Source organism: Felis catus, chromosome C1 (assembly GCF_018350175.1).
Source record: "Felis catus isolate Fca126 chromosome C1, F.catus_Fca126_mat1.0, whole genome shotgun sequence".
Classification (NCBI taxonomy): domain Eukaryota; kingdom Metazoa; phylum Chordata; class Mammalia; order Carnivora; family Felidae; genus Felis; species Felis catus.
In genome coordinates, this window is record NC_058375.1 from 43,536,769 (window position 1) to 43,554,139 (window position 17,371).

General features: G+C 42.8%; 2 protein-coding genes and 1 long non-coding RNA gene across 6 annotated transcripts in view; 1 reads left to right on the forward strand and 2 right to left on the reverse strand.

Moving 5' to 3' along the window:
* NDC1 (NDC1 transmembrane nucleoporin) overlaps positions 1 to 8,662 on the reverse strand; it is a 47,062-nt gene extending 38,400 nt beyond the window's left edge. The window contains exons 1-5 of one of the 2 annotated variants that reach the window (XM_006934756.3): positions 8,252 to 8,659; positions 6,845 to 6,965; positions 4,487 to 4,588; positions 1,661 to 1,835; positions 360 to 498 (exon numbers count right to left, since the gene is read on the reverse strand). In XM_006934756.3, coding sequence (XP_006934818.1) covers positions 360 to 498; positions 1,661 to 1,835; positions 4,487 to 4,588; positions 6,845 to 6,965; positions 8,252 to 8,614 — 900 coding nt within the window. In that variant the 5' untranslated portion in view covers positions 8,615 to 8,659. Of the gene's footprint in view, positions 1 to 359; positions 499 to 1,660; positions 1,836 to 4,486; positions 4,589 to 6,844; positions 6,966 to 8,251 lie in introns of both variants that reach the window. The other variant, XR_002160871.2, reaches the window with a different exon arrangement.
* Positions 8,663 to 8,770: 108 nt separating this feature from the next.
* Positions 8,771 to 17,303, forward strand: LOC123379611. Its single transcript, XR_006584284.1, has 2 exons — positions 8,771 to 8,895; positions 16,168 to 17,303. It is a non-coding gene; the product is annotated as an uncharacterized LOC123379611 (long non-coding RNA).
* The window catches only part of YIPF1 (Yip1 domain family member 1), a 38,017-nt gene continuing 36,936 nt past the window's right edge, over positions 16,291 to 17,371 (reverse strand). For all 3 annotated transcript variants that reach the window (XM_006934758.4, XM_006934757.5, XR_006584283.1), the window contains one exon: positions 16,291 to 16,838. The gene's annotated coding sequence lies outside the window, so the exon portion shown is untranslated. The remainder of the gene's footprint in view (positions 16,839 to 17,371) is intronic.

The following is a 17,371-nucleotide window of genomic DNA, read 5'->3' on the forward strand; positions in this document are numbered from 1 at the left end:
TCTCAGGTGCAAAAGGAAGCTGGCAGCTGCACAGAAGTACACTGCATGAATGTCATCCTCCTCCTCCCCCAGCCCTGCTAGGTCACAGCAACTGCCACTACCTAGCAGCAGGGGAAAGAGTGGGGCAAAGCAGTATCCTCAGAGTGGCAGTGTGAAGGGCAGCTACAGCTCTCAAACATATGCTAAAGTCTCATGAAAACAAATCACTCTCCTCCAAATGGCATTTTGATGATCTCAGTCCTAAGTTTTGTTGATCAAATCTTGAATCAATCAGATAAGGCCAGTTATATACACATATACGAAGGCAATTTTAACTCTGCTAAATTCTGACATAACGTAATGCTCAAATGATATCTTACCTGTATGATAGGAAATGGAAGATAGTTCATGTTGTTAATAAAATACAGGAGACTGTAGCTATAGCCCATAAATGCACCAGCCAGGAGAAAAAACAGGTGATACTCATTTAAGCAGGTTTGTGCAGCAGGGCTATTTAAACTGGAGAGAAAAGGGTTATTAATTCAACAGTCAAGGACACAAATCACTGTTTTAGAAAGCTCAAACTCTGACATAATCACTTAAGACATGCCCCAAATGCTAACTAAATGGTTCATTTTGGGTTAAGTGTGGGCAAAAGATTGATAAAACCCTTTCCCGGATGCATGAGAATTTGACCTCTCTAAAGGTTAACTCCTTAGCTCTTCCTGTGGAAGTATGCCAACGGGAAGAACATGCCCTGTGATAGCACGCAACACTGCTTACAAGCAGGTACGCTGCATTTGGACTGAGAGGAGCTAGAACTGAAGGGTGCGTGCCTGCTAGAGAGGTCATGCCTTTGGCAATGACCTCTCTAAATGCCTCTAAAGGGGCAATCCCTCAAGAGGACCCTTCTCACTAAAGAAAATTTATCACATTAGGGAAAAAAAAAAAAGCCCTATGTAATAGTAACTGGGGGGGGGGGGGGGGGGGGAGGGCAAAAGGAAATCAAGTATTAAGTAGTACTTGTGAACCCTAGATTTTAAAGGCGGTAAAAAATAGGGAACTTAAGACTACCGTAATCTTTTTTTATTTTTAAGCTCAGAATAGCAACCTGAAATTTTTATCAGGGCCATGTGTTCAAGAAATGTATCAGTTTCAAAGTGATAAAACGACTACTGAAGAAGGTGGTTGTAATTATTTTAAAGTTTTTTCTTCATTCTCCCCACACAATCCTTCCTTAAACTCCAACCTAAATGCCACCTCCTCCAAGAAGCCAATGATCTTCCCTGCTTTCTGAACTGCCACAGGTTTAATGTGTACACATTACTTTCTTATTCCCTCCCACTTCACATAAATTCCTATTTCTCTTCTATCACATCCATTTGTGTCCATGTCTTAATTCCCTTACTGTTCTTAACTCTCAAAGACCTTATAGCGTATGTGTGAATCACTCCCACAAATCCAACAGCACCTAGCATAGCACCTTGCACAGAAAACGGTTTTAAAAAAACTACTGAAATTCAACAAGCACAAATATCAAAAACATCTGATGTTATGTATAAAAGCACCTTCCGTGTAAGTCTAGAACAAACAAAGAATGCCCACAAACTATTAACCTATACAGGTCACCTTTGGATTAGTAACTAAACAAGTTCCATAGAGAAAACATATTTCATATTACCTCTCAGTACCAGTGCAGGAAACCACAAGAAAACCGTATCGACCCTTGGTTATCACTGCAGCACACCAAGCCACCATCATCCCCATTGCAGCATGAACAAATGAGTGCATGAGCTGCTGAGGGTGAATGATCTTCCCGATCAGTGCCAGTCTGGAGCAGGGAATGGAAGGCACAACTGCAAATAAAGCACGTTACTGTGGCTTTATAACCTGTAGCATATGAGGTCAGGGGACACGAACCGTATTGTTCCCTCTCGTCCTTGCACAGATATTCCAAAGGCACAAGGAAACCCAGAATCAATGTGAAGTAAAGAAAAACTCTACATTAAGAATTCTAAGTTAAAATAATTAAAATAGTTTAATTAAAATAGTTCAAATACTGTCTACCCTGCCAACCTTGTAGGTGCCATAAAAGAATAATGATCATTTTTGAAAGATAGTGCTTGCCCTCTGACAAGTTACCTTTACTTCAGCATTTGAACTTGTCAATATATAGCCCAATTGTAAAAAGTAACCCACAAACTAGGTAAATGATGACAACACTGAATACTAAAATAAATTCTTGTACAGGAATTTCTAATACTTGTGATAATCAAAAACAGTTTTCAGGAAGTGTGCTAGGGCAGGTGAGTGTGGGTAGGAGGGATATTGACTTTGACTTTTGAAAACAGCTAGCAGAGGGTTTCCTGACCTACTCATACACACATTCTTTTCTTTTTTTAATGTTTATTTATTATTTTTGATAGAGTAAGCTGGAGAGAGGCAGAGAGAGGGAGGGACAAAGGATCCAAAGCAGGTTCCATGTTGACAGCAGAGAGCCTGACAAGGGCTCAAACTCACGAACTGTGAGATCATGACCTGAGCCAAAGTCAGATGCTCAACTGACTGAGCCACCCAGGCGCCCCTATACATTCTTCTTTCAACAGACTCCAAGTAAAGAGAGAGTAGAGAGATGAAAAATTCCTGTGAAAAGAGAGGGCTTAGGTGTTTTACATTTGGAAAAAGAGATTGCTATTCCCTCTCCCTGCCCCCCAGAAATGCCCATGAGACCCACTTGCGTGCAATTGACTTATAATGCTCTGAACATACCAAAGCTTCTGTCTCTAAGCCTTTTTTTAAAGAGAGCACACGAGTGAGGGAGAGGGGCCTAGGGAGATGGAGATAGAGTGAGCAAGCAAGAATCTTAAGCAGGCTCCACACTCAGCATGGAGCCCATCACAGGGCTCGATCCCATGATGCTGGGATCATGACCTGAGTTGAAACCAAGAGTCAGGAGCTCAACCAAGCCACCCAGGTGCCCCTAAGCCTTTCTATGTGCTATATCTTTTCCCTGGAACATCATTTTCCTTCTCCCAATTAACACAACTCATCCTTCAAGGCTTGGTTTAAGCATCATCTCCTCCACGAAGCTTCCCATGCTGGGTAAATGTGTTCCTATATATTCCCATACTATCCAGTGTATTGTAATTGAATATGTTTGATTAACTGAGATCCTCTGGGGACAAGTGGGACCATAATACTTATCTCTTATCCCCATACAATGTATGGCACATAGAATGCTTTTGAAGGAATGATTCAAAGTGACTAATCAGGCTTTAAGAATGACAAGTTGGACAGCCCTAGTGTGGCATCTACATCAAGATGACCTGAGAATGTGGGACTGCGTAAAAGAGCACAATGCTATAAGCTAGGGAGAGTTGTGTATGGCTTGAACAGAAAAAGAGATCCATCAGCCAGGCGTGAGGGATTAAGAAAGCAAGGGAAAAGGGTATATATTATAACATCCAGAGTAGGACTTGAAATTTTATCCCATCTCTAAGAAGCAACTACTGAAGAGCTAAGAGAGGGATGATGGTATAGTCAAAAAAAAAGAAGTGTCAGAAAAAGCTTCTTACAGTACCATAAGGACAGATGCAGGAATCAGAAAAGACATAAAGAGTAAAAAGAGAAACCAAAAAAAATACAAAGCTCTGGAATCTAGCAGGTGATTTTCCCAAGGCAAAACATACAATTGTTGTTGTTTTTTTAACTATAGAATTATAGACTTTTATATTTGAAAAGGACCTTAGAAATCATCTGGTCCTGATCTCCTACCCTATAAAGGAGTTATTTTTATAATGCATCTGCTGAGTCACAGCTTTAACAGCAGCTGTAAACTATTAAAAGGTCTAAATTTTGTTATTGTGGTAAAATATACAGAAGTTGACCATTTTAACCATTTTTTCCCATTTTAACCATTTTTAAGCATGTAGCTCTGCAGCATAAGTTCACTCACACTGTTGTATACCCACCACCACCATCCACCTCAAGACTTTCCCATCCTGCCCAACTGAAACTCTGTGTCCATCAAAGAACAGCTTCTCATTCCCTCCTCTCCCAGCCCCTGCCACCATTATTCTTTCTGTTTTTATGAATTTGATGACTCTAGGAATCTACTATATAAGTGAAATCATATAATATTTGTCCTAAGAGCTCTAAATATTTTAAATAGGCTTCACACCCAACATGGGGCTTGAACTCATGACCCTGAGATCTAGACCTGAGCTGAGATCGGGAGTCAGATGCTTAACTGACTGAGCCACCCACGTGTCCCAAACCTCTAAATATTTTTAAACACAGAGAAACTGGCATTCAAATAAATTTTTAGTTAAAACATTCAAAGCAGATGATTCTGTATAGATATCTTAAACTGACTCAAAAATCTTAAACTGACTCAAACTGACTCAAAACAAGCCTGTTATATACACCTACATACAAAATGCACTGAGTATGCCCTTAATAATATAAAGTCACATATTTTTAAGACAATTAACATTTGAAAACTCACCTGCATAGAACTCCACGTTAAAAATACTTATTATTACTACTACCACTGACAGCAGCAGGAGGTAAAAAATTACATAGGAACTATATAGATCATTGAAAGAATCTAAAACACAAGAGAGATGAATTAGTAAATTCATTCAGTCATGTAGTCACGATCAATACACTGCAATAGAAAAGGGGTTTGAACCACAGCTGCAAGTTTCATTGTAAAAGTGATCTTTTCTTTAAGAATTTACTCATACCCTGCTGACAGGTCCTACAGAACATCAACTCAAGAACTACAGTGTGAGTTACTTATACCAAGCTCTGGGTCCTTTAAAATTATACTAGAATTTCCTTTAGATGATCCAGATGTTAACATCAGACAAAATACTACCATATGCAAATGTATTTCATCGTGTGAAAGAGAAGTACCACATTTAGTAATATACCAACAAGGTTTCTTTTTAAAATGTATAAATAGTATTTTTCATATCTCTTCTTAATAAATGCAATTAGCTCCTACAGCAAAAAAATGTAACATTTCTGGAAACAGCATAATCCATAAATCATCTAAGTGAGCTGAATTAAAAAAATTTTTAAATCACGATACTCCTGTAAAATACTAACATTCACATTTTAGAGTAGTCCGAACAAGCAAATATTCCATTTCAAAAATATGGCCAAGTTTAAAATATGTATGTGTATATAAAACACCTAAAAACATAAATAAGAGAAATAACAAGGAAATATATTTGGTATACAGGCTGAGACTTAATAATAAAACCTATAATTTTTAGGAGTATAATTTATTGACCAAGATTAGTAAAGAATATTTGTTAAGTATTCACAATTAAAGCCAAACATTATACTGACCTAAAAGAATGAAAGAACGGATTCATGTGACTAGAAATAAGAAAGGGAAGAGCACAGTTTCTCTGAAAAGACTTTGTGAGCAAAAGTTGAAAGAGATGAGAAACATTTGATGAGAAAAATGGCACAAATCAAATCCCATTTGGAGGGAAGGTGTTACTAGGATTAAAAAACCCTTGCCCGTGAAATGGCAAAAAGTTTTTCTTAAGTGCCAATTCAGAACAACTGGTAACGGTTCTCGATTTCAGTGCTCAATACTCGGAGGTTGGGCCCAGACAGCCAAGATCAATGAGCGATGCAGACTCAGGCAAGGTGGTTACAGAAATACCTGCCATCCCTGTGCTGGCTTAAGGCTTAATTTTATCTGCCTTGTAGAACCCCTGCAAGAAGGGACTGACGTGTCTCAACAAAAAACTTAACACGACTATAATTCTTTAGCAGCAATGTCTCCAAAGACCACAAGGTAAAGCTTCTGACTCCCTGAAAATCGGCATTTTCTTCTGAAAGTTAAATCAACAACACACTTTCCACTTCCCAAAGCAAAAGAAATTTGTTGTTCTTGTTGGGGAGAGGGAAATAAAAAGAATTAAGAGTATTTGTGCTTCTTAGCCTTAGGCAAGAAGCTTTAAACTTTAAAGAGTTCAAAACCTATCCTGGCAACATTTCTCTTTTTAATTCTAGTGTAGCATAGTGGAAAAACGCAGGCTTTGAAGTCAGAGCCCAATGTTCAAATTCTGGTTCAGTTACTCGCTGTGTGTCTCTGCACAGACTTATACAACCAAGTCTCAGCTTCTTCATTTATAAAGTAGGGATAATACCTCTTTATTATATAGGGTTGCAGGAAGGATAACAGCTAATATACTTAAGGTGCCTAGTACAGTGTGTGGCACACAGTAGATGGCAATAATTGGTCGTATTATTAACATAATCATATTGTAATAAATGTAGTGACTTTTTTGTCTCCACGGAGAAACATTTAGTCTGCTCCAATCTTTTCCTCCTCATCACTCTTTGCATTTAACTCTATGTTTCTTAGTCTTTAACTCTTTCCCCCTTTTCTCTCTTCTCATCTTTTTCTTATTAATCACAATATAGAAATGAAGTAGTCTCAATTTTAGACAGGCTTTTTTAAAGAGATAGATGTCATGTTTTCTATTCCAAATTTTTAAATAGATAAAAGGAACAGTTCTGGTCCTTAAAAAGACAATGTCAAAAAAAAAAAAAAAGCAGTAAAAAAGACAAACAAACAAAAATTAAGGTACGTTTTCATTTATGTGATCTTCTAATTACCTTTTTGCTTATGTGATAATACAGTCTGACAGGTTTACTAATATTACTATATAGTGAAAAGGTGATTCATAAAGGGAGTGCCTTAAGATTACCTCAAGGTGAATGTTTTGCCATATCAATATGGGCAGTGATGAAAAACAAATTATTTGATAACACAATTTTTATGCTGAGAAGTAGGTCCTGTAAATTTGATTTCCCCAAACTGAGTACCACTTACCAGACAGCCACTGAATAGGATGAAATAAATCAATGCTGCTGAAGATTATAAATACTGTGGTACAGATGGGTAGAAGCAGCACTGACCAGACAATACTCGCAACTATCCTCCAGCCCAAAACCTATAATTAAACAAAATCCCTCAATCATGAAGTCAAACTATTTCAGTTACTCCAGTTATGCAAATCCTATCTTTTCATACAGGACGTTAAACACTAATATTTACACCCACATCATAACGGTTACTCCTATGAATAACACTGCATACGACTACAGAATCTTGTAATTATCATTGAACTGATTCTTGTATTAGTCCAGAGTCCAATGCCACATTAAATATCACACTTTGGGGAAGGGCAGGAATTGTCTTATCTAGTTTTACAACTGCATTTTACAGCAACTTGTACTTGTCTCTCTAGGTTTAACTGATAGATATGTTAGTATCTAAAAGATGTATACACTGTATGGGAATCATCTGCATATCGTAATTGCGTTTCCATTATTAGCTACAGCAATTATCAGGCAGTTACTGCATTGTATTCATGTGTGATCACCAGAGCCTGCCACTTAAGAGACACAAGACAGAATGCCGAATAAGTCAATAGAAGAAGAGATACTGAGGGGTCTGAAGAAAGAAAATGACAATCGGATTTACATTTTGGAAGGTAAAAACACTCTCGTGTTTGTAAAGTGGCTATAATGAAGATGGATCAGAAGGAAAAGACCCACAAGAGGCAATTAGGGGGCAGTCTACCACAACTGCCCACAGCCAAAGTTTACAGCCTGTGCCTGAAGGGAGGCAGTGGCAATGGGAACGTTTTGAAAAGAAGAACTGCAGCCATGTTTTCTGTCTACTGAACACCAGTCATGGATAACATAGGTGATAAAGAACAAGTAAAACTTAAGGACTCAAAGCGTTTAGCTTGGAATACAGCCTCTGCTAAGACCACACCACAGTCTTTCCAATTCTGGACATTCCTTCCCACTTCTTAACCCTAGTAATCAATAAGCTATTTATTTTGCACCTACTAGGTAGACCACACCTGCATGAAACTCTTGCCCATTCCCTGCCCCAATTCCCACGCAGGTCATCCCTCTCATTCCAACCAGCTTCCTCTTGGGACTCCTCTCCCACCCCATAACAAGTCACTCAGGACGTCCCGCTCGCACACACTAATCAGCCTTCCTCAGCCCGCTCCGCCCACCCTATAACCAGATTCCACTCGGGATGCCCCCAGCACATTCCCGTAATCGGCTCCTCGGGTCGCCCCCTCCCCACGCGCTCCCCACGCTACGCTGGAGCCGCCCTCCACCCACCCGCTCACCGCGCACGCGCGTTTAGCACCCGCCCGCCAGGCCCGACTGCAGCGGCGGGCCGAGCGCGCGCCATAGCGCGCGCAGCACTCACGCGCCACAAAATGTCCCGCGACCCGCCGGCGGAGGGCCGACTCGCAGCCGTGGCCATGGTGATGGCGGCCCCGACTCTGAGGGGTGCAGGAGACAGTGTGCCCGCCCGCCACAGCAGTTCAAAGGGAGAAAGGCCCCACGAGGACCCTGTTGGGGCTGCCTCAAACGCTGCCTGAGTGAAGCCCGGCCCGGGCCCCAACCAATCCCTTCGAGGCTTCTTCTGGACAGGCGCAACGCGCCAGAACTGCCCCACGGACACGTTCCCCAAAGGGAGCTGGGACTTCAGGACCCGCCCCCTGGCGTCCAAAAGGTCTCCCCGAAGCAGGGACCAGCGGGGCGCCAGAGACTGGGGGCGGCGCTGCATGCTGGGAACTGTAGTCTCGACCGCAGTCTAGGAGCAAGGGGAGCGTTGCATTCTGGGACTCAGTTCCATAGTGTGGCATGCCGGGAGTGGAAGTCTTCCCAGAAGTACCTTGTGGCATGCTGGGAATCGTAGTCTTTTATAAAGCCGATAATATGAACAGTGACAATTGGTCGGAATTTTACAGTTACATCTGGCAAAATGATCGGCCCTTATTTCTCCCAGTTTTCTTTATCGACTGCCTGAAAGTGAAATTAAAGGATGGTGTGGCCTTCTCCACAGAGGTACTTACTAATTTTACTGATGGAAAAAATTTTCTTTCCATAAAGGTGAATTTGGTTTCCTAAGATCTAGTTCCTAGTTCCAGCTCTGCCACTTGCTAAGTGGAATGTCTTGACCCTCTCTTAGCCTCCATTTCTTCACCTATAAAATAAAGATAAAAATAAAAGCATCCAGTGATGTTGCCAAGATATGATAAAATGCTATACAAATATTAATTTCCTGCCAGTAAGGAAAAAGATTTTTACCAACCCAAGTCCCACTTCATGAAATCTTCTCTGATTGCAGCAGCCCTCAGTGAGATCCCTGGAGGCATACTGCTAACACCTTTTAATACCCAATTACATACCACGGTCAATGTTCAGTACTCTAGTAACAGAGATTCAGTGATTTACTGACTGGAGAAAGTCCCAGTCTAGTGAGAGAGATTGAGATCACACATAGTGCTTTGTAATGTTTGCTAGTAATGGTTTCCTGAGTTGCTTTAAGATTATATTCACTTCCAAAAACATGTTAATATCAATCATGTCTGAAGCACTGAAGAACAAACTGGGAATACAAAGGTAGATCAGGTATCTGACAACCTTCTATCTGGTGGTAGAGAAAGATTATAAAGAATCAGTCTAGGGGCGCCTGGGTGGCGCAGTCGGTTGAGCGTCCGACTTCAGCCAGGTCATGATCTTGCGGTCTGTGAGTTCGAGCCCCGCGTCGGGCTCTGGGTTGATGGCTCAGAGCCTGGAGCCTGTTTCCGATTCTGTGTCTCCCTCTCTCTCTCTGCCCCTTCCCCGTTCATGCTCTCTCTCTGTCCCAAAAATAAATAAACGTTGAAAAAAAAATTTTTTTTTTAAAAAAGAATCAGTCTAAATGAGTGTCCTTAAACACACCCCAGGAGGTACGCCTGGGTGGCTCTGTCGGTTAAGTGTCCTACTTTGGCTCAGGTCATGATCTCACGGTTCGGTTCATGAGTTTGAGCCCCACGTCGGGCTGCCTGGAGCCTGCTTAGGATTCTGTCTCCCTCTCTCTCTGCCCCTCCCTACTCACACTCTCTCTCTCTCTCTCACTCTCAAAAATAAACAAACATTAAAAAAAAATTAAACAGGGGCGCCGGGGTGGCGCAGTCGGTTAAGCGTCCGACTTCGGCCAGGTCACGATCTCGCGGTCCGTGAGTTCGAGCCCCGCGTCAGGCTCTGGGCTGATGGCTCAGAGCCTGGAGCCTGTTTCCGATTCTGTGTCTCCCTCTCTCTCTGCCCCTCCCCCGTTCATGCTCTGTCTCTTTCTGTCCCAAAAATAAATAAACGTTGAAAAAAAAATAAAATAAAATAAAATAAAAATTAAACACTCCAGGTTACTTGCGATCAGATTACCTTGTTTAGTTCCTTTAGTATCTTGTTCAGACTACTGGTTGTCCACCCTATCTATTCTTCCCTTACTTCTTAGAAGTAGAATCCCCAATTTTTAGCTAGGCATGTGGCTACATTTCCTAGTCTCACTTGCCGCTAGATGGAGCCAGGTGACTAATGAGTTCAGGTCAATAAAAATGTATTCAAACTGTTACGTGGTAGCTTCCCAGAAACTCCCCTTGAAGGAGAGGTATCCAAGGTCTTTGCCCCTTCTTAAACCCTTCCTCCATCCAGCTGCATGGAATATGGATAAAAGGAGACTTGATTATTTGGAGCAACTAAACCAATCCTTAGGCTACCTGCCCTTACCTCCTGACTTCATTTATACAAGAGACAATTATTTATTGTTTACACCACATTTATTTTTAGAGCACTTACCACAATGTGAAATCATCATGTGTAACTACTTATTTATTGTCTGAGTTCCTCACTAGCATATAAGCTTCACATGGGCAGGGGCTTTGTCTATCCTGTTTATCACTGTTTTGAAATGTCATAACATTCAAAAGTAGTCAATAAATGTTTGTTAAATGAACAGAAGAATGAATGGAAGTAACTACATCAGAAAGCGTCTGTTCAGGACAACAAACTTTGTTATCCAAATCAAAGAGGGACTGAATGCAGAGAATTGATAACAAAAGTATTAGAAGGGCTGAACAACATAGGGGAGAAAGAATAGGGTTGCAGTAGCAAAAGGGAGGAGGGAGTCCTTATCCAAACATTATGAAGGTGCTACTCCTGTATTAGAGCCATAAGCACGCACGCACGCATGCACACGCGCACACACGCATACACACACACGAAGGGAGCGCCAGTATTGCTGTTAGAACTACCCCATGGCTGTTGAGCAGGAACTTGCACTATTTCCTTAACTTACTTTAGCTTGTTTTGAAATACTAAGTTAGCCTTTTCATGTGATTTTGTGGGTGTGTCTTCTGGAATGTTTTCATATCATTAGGGATATCATTCTGCTCTGTATTTTCATTTTTCTAATAATAACTTCACGATGAGATATGACTGCGGTCCTTTCTGTTGCTCATTTTTCTATGAAATTAGTTCTCCTGCACACTTAGGAAGGATGGGTGACTTAGGTTGGCTTCGCTAAATTCAAGATTCTACAGATTCTTTTTCTGTTTTCACAAAGCGTTCAAACACATGGCTTCACACTTTCTGAGACCTCCTGGCTGTGTGCCCTTCCCCCACTCTCCTCTGACTTCCCTTTTCTGTGCCCCAAATATCTCTGGCCTACTCTATCTGTATCCCATTCCTTGCAGTTTCTGCTCTGATGTCCTGGAAAGAGCCTTCGGCTGGTTTTGAGAGTCCACAGGACCTGGACTGCTCCAACTTCTTCAGACCTTACTTCAGACCCCCTGCGCTCATCAGCTGCAAACTGGGTTGCACAAAACTGCCCTCGAATCCAGCTGCTGTTCTCCCACTGGCCTACTGTCCTCTCTAGGGAGTACCTCTTGGCTATTTTGAGGTTCTCTCATTTTTAGATTTCTCAGAAGCTGAGCTGCTTCCCTTTGCTTCTTTCCACAAAAGTGCTAATACCATGTGAGTCTTTGAGTTGCTAGTGGTTTCCACCAGCTTGATTTTTGGGGTTTGATGTCTTGTCACCCAGGTTTGTTGTAGATGTTGTCCATAGGTTTTGGTTTTGCTATCCCAGATGTTCTGTTTTTAATGGAGGAATTTGGGGAGATTCAAAAATGCCACTGCCATCTTCTCAGAATTCTTTTCTCTTAAATCTTCATATGATGCCAACCAGTGAAATCAAACTGACAATGGAAAAACCACCATCCATTAACTTTTCTAAAATTCCAAGATGTAATAGCTATCTGTCTAAAACTCATTCTGGTTTCATTCAGGGTGGCAGTGTGTCCAGCTAAAGAGCATTTCCCAGCCTCCCTTGCAGCTAGGGATGAGCATGTGATACAGTTCTGACCAATGAGATATAAGCATAAGACATTAAATGCAGTTTTGGAGAAAGCTTATTCAAAGGTGGGTCCAACTGGTCAACCCCTTTTGCCCTTTCCCTTCTTCCTGTCAAAAGCTGAGCTGAGCTGAGCTGGAGAGCTGAGCTGCCAGGTGTCTGAGTAGTAAACATGAATAGTTACAGTCAAGTCTTAATCATTCACTGCGATGGTATAAGCAAGACACTAAATAGGAGAAAGCACTGACTCCCCTAATGTTCCATTTTTCCGCATGGAACAGTGACAGGCAAGGGTCAGGTGGATTGGTACAGATGTGGCGCGGTCTTACTGCCAAAGGATCCCTAAACAAAAGTCGCCTGCCATTTTACAGCCCTGAAGGGTAGGAGGAGGGAGAGGGCTATGGGTAGAAGGGGTCTGAATACTGGGTCAGAGTGGAGAAAACATCTTCAAGACCCCAACCTCACCCCAACCCCCGAGTATGTTGGTCTAGCAGAGGCACCTGAGGGAGGCCATGGCTAGGGCCCTCATCCATCAGGAGGCCTCCAAAGGAAGGAAGCTGCGCTAGAAATGCAGATTTGCAAAAGAACAAGGCTGGGGTGGTGGTAGGGTGAGCCCAGAGCCCCTGACTGCAACTCCCCTCAGAGAGCACAGTGCTAAGGCCATGCACCTAGTCTGGTGTGCAGTGGGCAGCTTTCCCAGAGCCTGTCAGGTAAAGGCCTTTAGGTACATAGCCCCTAACTGTCTATGGTCAAGCCTGAAAGATATAGGGTTCTGGCTTGGAGCTGGACTCCTTACGGCCTACACTTTGCTGGAAGACAGCAGACATCTTGGGATCAGATGATGGCAAATTCATGCTAAAGACTGTTGAACCAAAGAAAAATGAAAAAAAGTCAGACTCCCTAGGGGCATCATGGAGCAGCTATATTAACCTGGGTGGGGCTATCTCTCAACTTCTATTTGCGTGAGAAAAGTAAAACTACTAATTTGTTTAAGCTATTGCTTTTCAGAATTCTTTTAAGGTTGAATACAATTTGTAAGTGCTTCACGGAGGTCCCAAGAGCAGGGGCTCCCAAATGGCAGGGCCGTCTGGTTCATGAAATGTTCACTGGTCCTTCATAGGTGAGAAAAAATGAACAAAGTAGTCAGCTTCTTTAGTACTGAAATTATGCCCCTTCAGATTATTTGATATTATGATGTTCTCTCTTTTATAAGATGATGGTGCTAATTTATGAGGGTGGTTGTGTCTAACATCCTTACTTAGAAATTAAATCCTGACCAATGTATTAAATAATCTCTAAACATTTTTTTTTTAAACTTTACCAGTCATACTACACTTAAAAGTACTCAGTAGTAACTAAATTCTCCCTCAAACATGGATATTTATATGTGCCTGGGAAAAACTCACTACTCTCCTTCACTTTAACGCTTAACAACACTTCAGTGACCAGATGTGTGGGTTTTCCACACCAAGCAATTCTGCCACTAACTGCCTGGAGGTAATACAGACCCAAAGGTTAAGGGCACCCTCCCACAAGACTGCCCTGCTGACTTCAGACATCAATTGCTAATAGTGGGTTCCCAGGTTACCCATGATTTCTGTCTGACCTGGCTATAAATTGTTGGTTCCCATGACCTCCTCCCTGAGTTTGACAATTTGCTCACAGAACCCAGGAAAACAGTTTACTCACTATTGCTGATTCATTACCAAGAACATTCTAAAGGATACAAATAAACAGCCAGATGGAGAGATACACAGGGCGAGTTCTAGAAGGGTCCCAGGTACAGGAGCTTCTGTCCCTCTTGGAGTTGGGGTGCACCACCCTCCGGGCATGTGGTTGTATTCACCAACCTAGAAGCTCTCCAAACCCCGTCCTTTTGGGACTTTTATGGAGGCATCATCACATCAGCATGATTGATTATTACCTCCATTTCCAGCCCCTCACCTCTCTCCAGAGAATGGGGAGTGGGGCTGAAAGTTCCAAGCTTCTAATCATGGCCTGGTCTTCCTGGTGACAAGCCCCCTCCAGAGCCTCCCAAGAGTCACCTCATTAGGAAAAAAAAAGGGTGCCTGGGTGGCTCAGTCAGTTAAGCGTCCGACTCTTGGTTTCGGCTCAGGTCATGATCTCATGGTTTCATGACTTCAAGCCCCACATCAGACTCCAAGCTGACAGTGTGGAGCCTGCTTGGATGCTCTGTCTCCCTCTTTCTGCCCCTCCCCCACTTGCGCTATCTCTGTCTCTCTCAAAATAAATAAATAAACTTAAAAAAAAAACATGCTCCAGGGGCACCTGGGTGGCTCAGTCGGCTGAGCGTCCGACTTCGGCTCAGGTCATGATCTCGCGGTTTGTGAGTTTGAGCCCCGCATCAGGCTCTGTGCTGACAGCTCAGAGCCTGGAGCCTGCTTCGGATTCTGTGTCTCCCTTTCTCTCTGCCCCTCCCCTGCCCATGCTCTGTCTCTGTCTCAAAAATAAATACAACATTAAAAAAATTTTTTTAAGTGTTCCACTACCTAGGAAATTCCAAGAGATTTGGGAGCTCTGTCAGACACTCTTTATCATCCAGGAAATGGCAAGGGTCTTAGCAGCTTGGTCAGAAACAGTGGCAGAGACCAATATATAGATTTATCATTTCACAATATGCTTCTATTCTTCAATCGGAGGAAAGTCCTGCCACTCTTGCTAGGGGACAGGAAGGGGAGGTTGCAAATGGCCTGTACAGGGAATTCACAGGACCCACATGTATAAGAATCACTGCCTTGGGCAGCAGGAGTTAAATTTTAAAGAAAAAGCACCAGGGTACCAGTTCAGAGGGTGACCAGAAGGTACAGACACCAAGTTCTTTGAAGAGTCCTTGAAGATAAAAGAAACACTTAGCGGGGGACTGGGTGGCTCAGTAGGTTGGGCGTCCGACTTCGGCTCAGGTCATGATCTCACGGCTCGTGAGTTCGAGCCCCACGTCGGGCTCTGTGCTGACAGCTCAGAGCCTGAAGCCTGCTTCAGATTCTGTGTCTCCCTCTCTCTCTACCCCTCCTCCGCTCATGCTCTGTCTCTCTCTGTGTCAAAAAATAACAGAGCCTGGGGCCTGCCTTGGATTCTGTGTCTCCCTCTCTCTCTCCCCCTCCTCCGCTCATGCTCTGTCTCTCTCTGTCTCAAAAATAAATAAACATTAAAAAGAAAAAAAAAAAAGAAGAAACACTTAGCTGGAGAAGACGCAGGGGGTGCAGAAGAGCTGTTTTCAAACATCTGAAGTCAACAAAGGGAAGACAGCTCAGACCTGATCTGAGAGGTCCAGGGGTAGAGCTCGGACCAAGCAGTGAAAGCTGCAGAGGTACACACAGGAGTTGTTCGAGGAGGAGATGGCGGCGTTGGAGAGGCCGAGGCTGGCGACTGCCCAGCAGTAATCATGTGACGGTGAGATCCAGGGCTCAGGGACCTTGTCTGTTTTGTTCACTGCTCTAGTCCCACTACCTAGAATGGTGATCAGCACATAGTAGGTGCACAACCTATACGTGTTAAGTAAATCAGTGGGAGGAATACTCTGCACTTGATGGGAGGTTTGCCAAGGTCATCTTAAGCTCACTGGAGCCGGAATTGGTACACATCTTCCTTTTTCTGTGTGATCAGCTTTTTAAGTCCCAGTGCGTCTTTGTGGCTGTCTCAGAAATATATTGGAAATTCCTATCCTGAAGAGGGTAACAGAACAGTAGGGAATCAGCAATCCTGACTTGACAGAAGCTCAGCTTCCTAGGTGCTACGCATTTTGAATACAATGTATTTTAAAAGTATCCGTGAGGCATCACTGGTTTCCCCCCTTAAGGCACCCTAGCCAGGAGTCATGCCACCTCAAAGAGGTACTCAAAGTGCCCTCCAAGTTTTTCCTAAAATGTGTGTGTCAGAATAGGTTGTAAGTGAGCATGGTCTTTAATCCTTCTGTTCCCTACTTCTAGGAAGAACAATTCCAACGTCCCACACCCCAACAGCTAGCGCATTAAATAAATCAAGATTCCCAGCAGCCTCCAGCATACTAAAGATAAAACATCAAGAAAGAACTTGAGACCAAAGTCATCAAATGCAGACAGACATTCTATGAGGTATTTATTTGCAACGACTAGGTTTGCTTGCTCAGTGTCAGGTCACCAAAGACAAATGTTCAGGCTCCCAGTGGATCCGAACCAAAGTTCATACAGTTTGGCCACTTTAGGATGGCAAGCATTTGGAGAGGAGAGGATCACCTTAGAGGAACATCCAGAACAAAGACATGAGAAGCTCGGGATGGATCCATTCCACGTATCAAGGGCAGACCTAATGTGAAGCATGTCACATGACAGCGAGAGGCAAATGGCAGGCACACATACCACGTTCCCTTGTGTTCCATTCCAAATCAGGGCATAGTCCCGATGGTAATCGACAGTTGAGAAAGAAGAGCTGAAAGACACAGGCGCTGAACAACGTTTAATTGCTGTGTGTTAAATTAGGTGACTGGGTTTCAGGGTGACACCTCACAGAGAGATGCCAAAGGTGGTGCCATTGCATCAGTTTTCCTGCACTTGGTCGTTCTGCTTTCCTGCAGGAGATGCCACGTCCAAAGGAGACACACGCCAAAACACATAAAAGAGAACTGAAAAACAGAAAGAGGAACTTTTAAGATGAAGAGTCCCCCACACGGAAAGGAGCTAAACTGCAGGACGGTATTTATGTTTAGAGGTATAGCTTCAATACCAGACAGCCTTGAGCCCTGATTCGCGAGCTTCAAGGCTTACCATTGGAGGGAAGATGACATTTTTAAAAGTTTTCCCCTGTTTCTTTGGAAATCCAGTGATTTTTCTCTACCAGACCCCACAGTTACCTTCACCCATCCTTCTTTCTCTTGTCTTTGTGACAGCTGTGTTAGGTGCTAGAGGAGCAAGAAAGTAAACATGGAGACACATAAAAAGACTTGGGAACTGGGGAACTGTTTGTGGTTGTTGAGACATGAGGTTATGTAGGGGACAATGGCAGGATATGAGGCAGGACAATTAAATTTGGGATAGATCCCACTCTCCCGGGAGTTTAGATTTTGTCTTTTAGACAATAGGAGGCCCCCCAAAAAGTTTTTAAATAGAGGAGTGACACAGTTTATAATGTTTTGTAAACCGCTTTGGCTACACATCA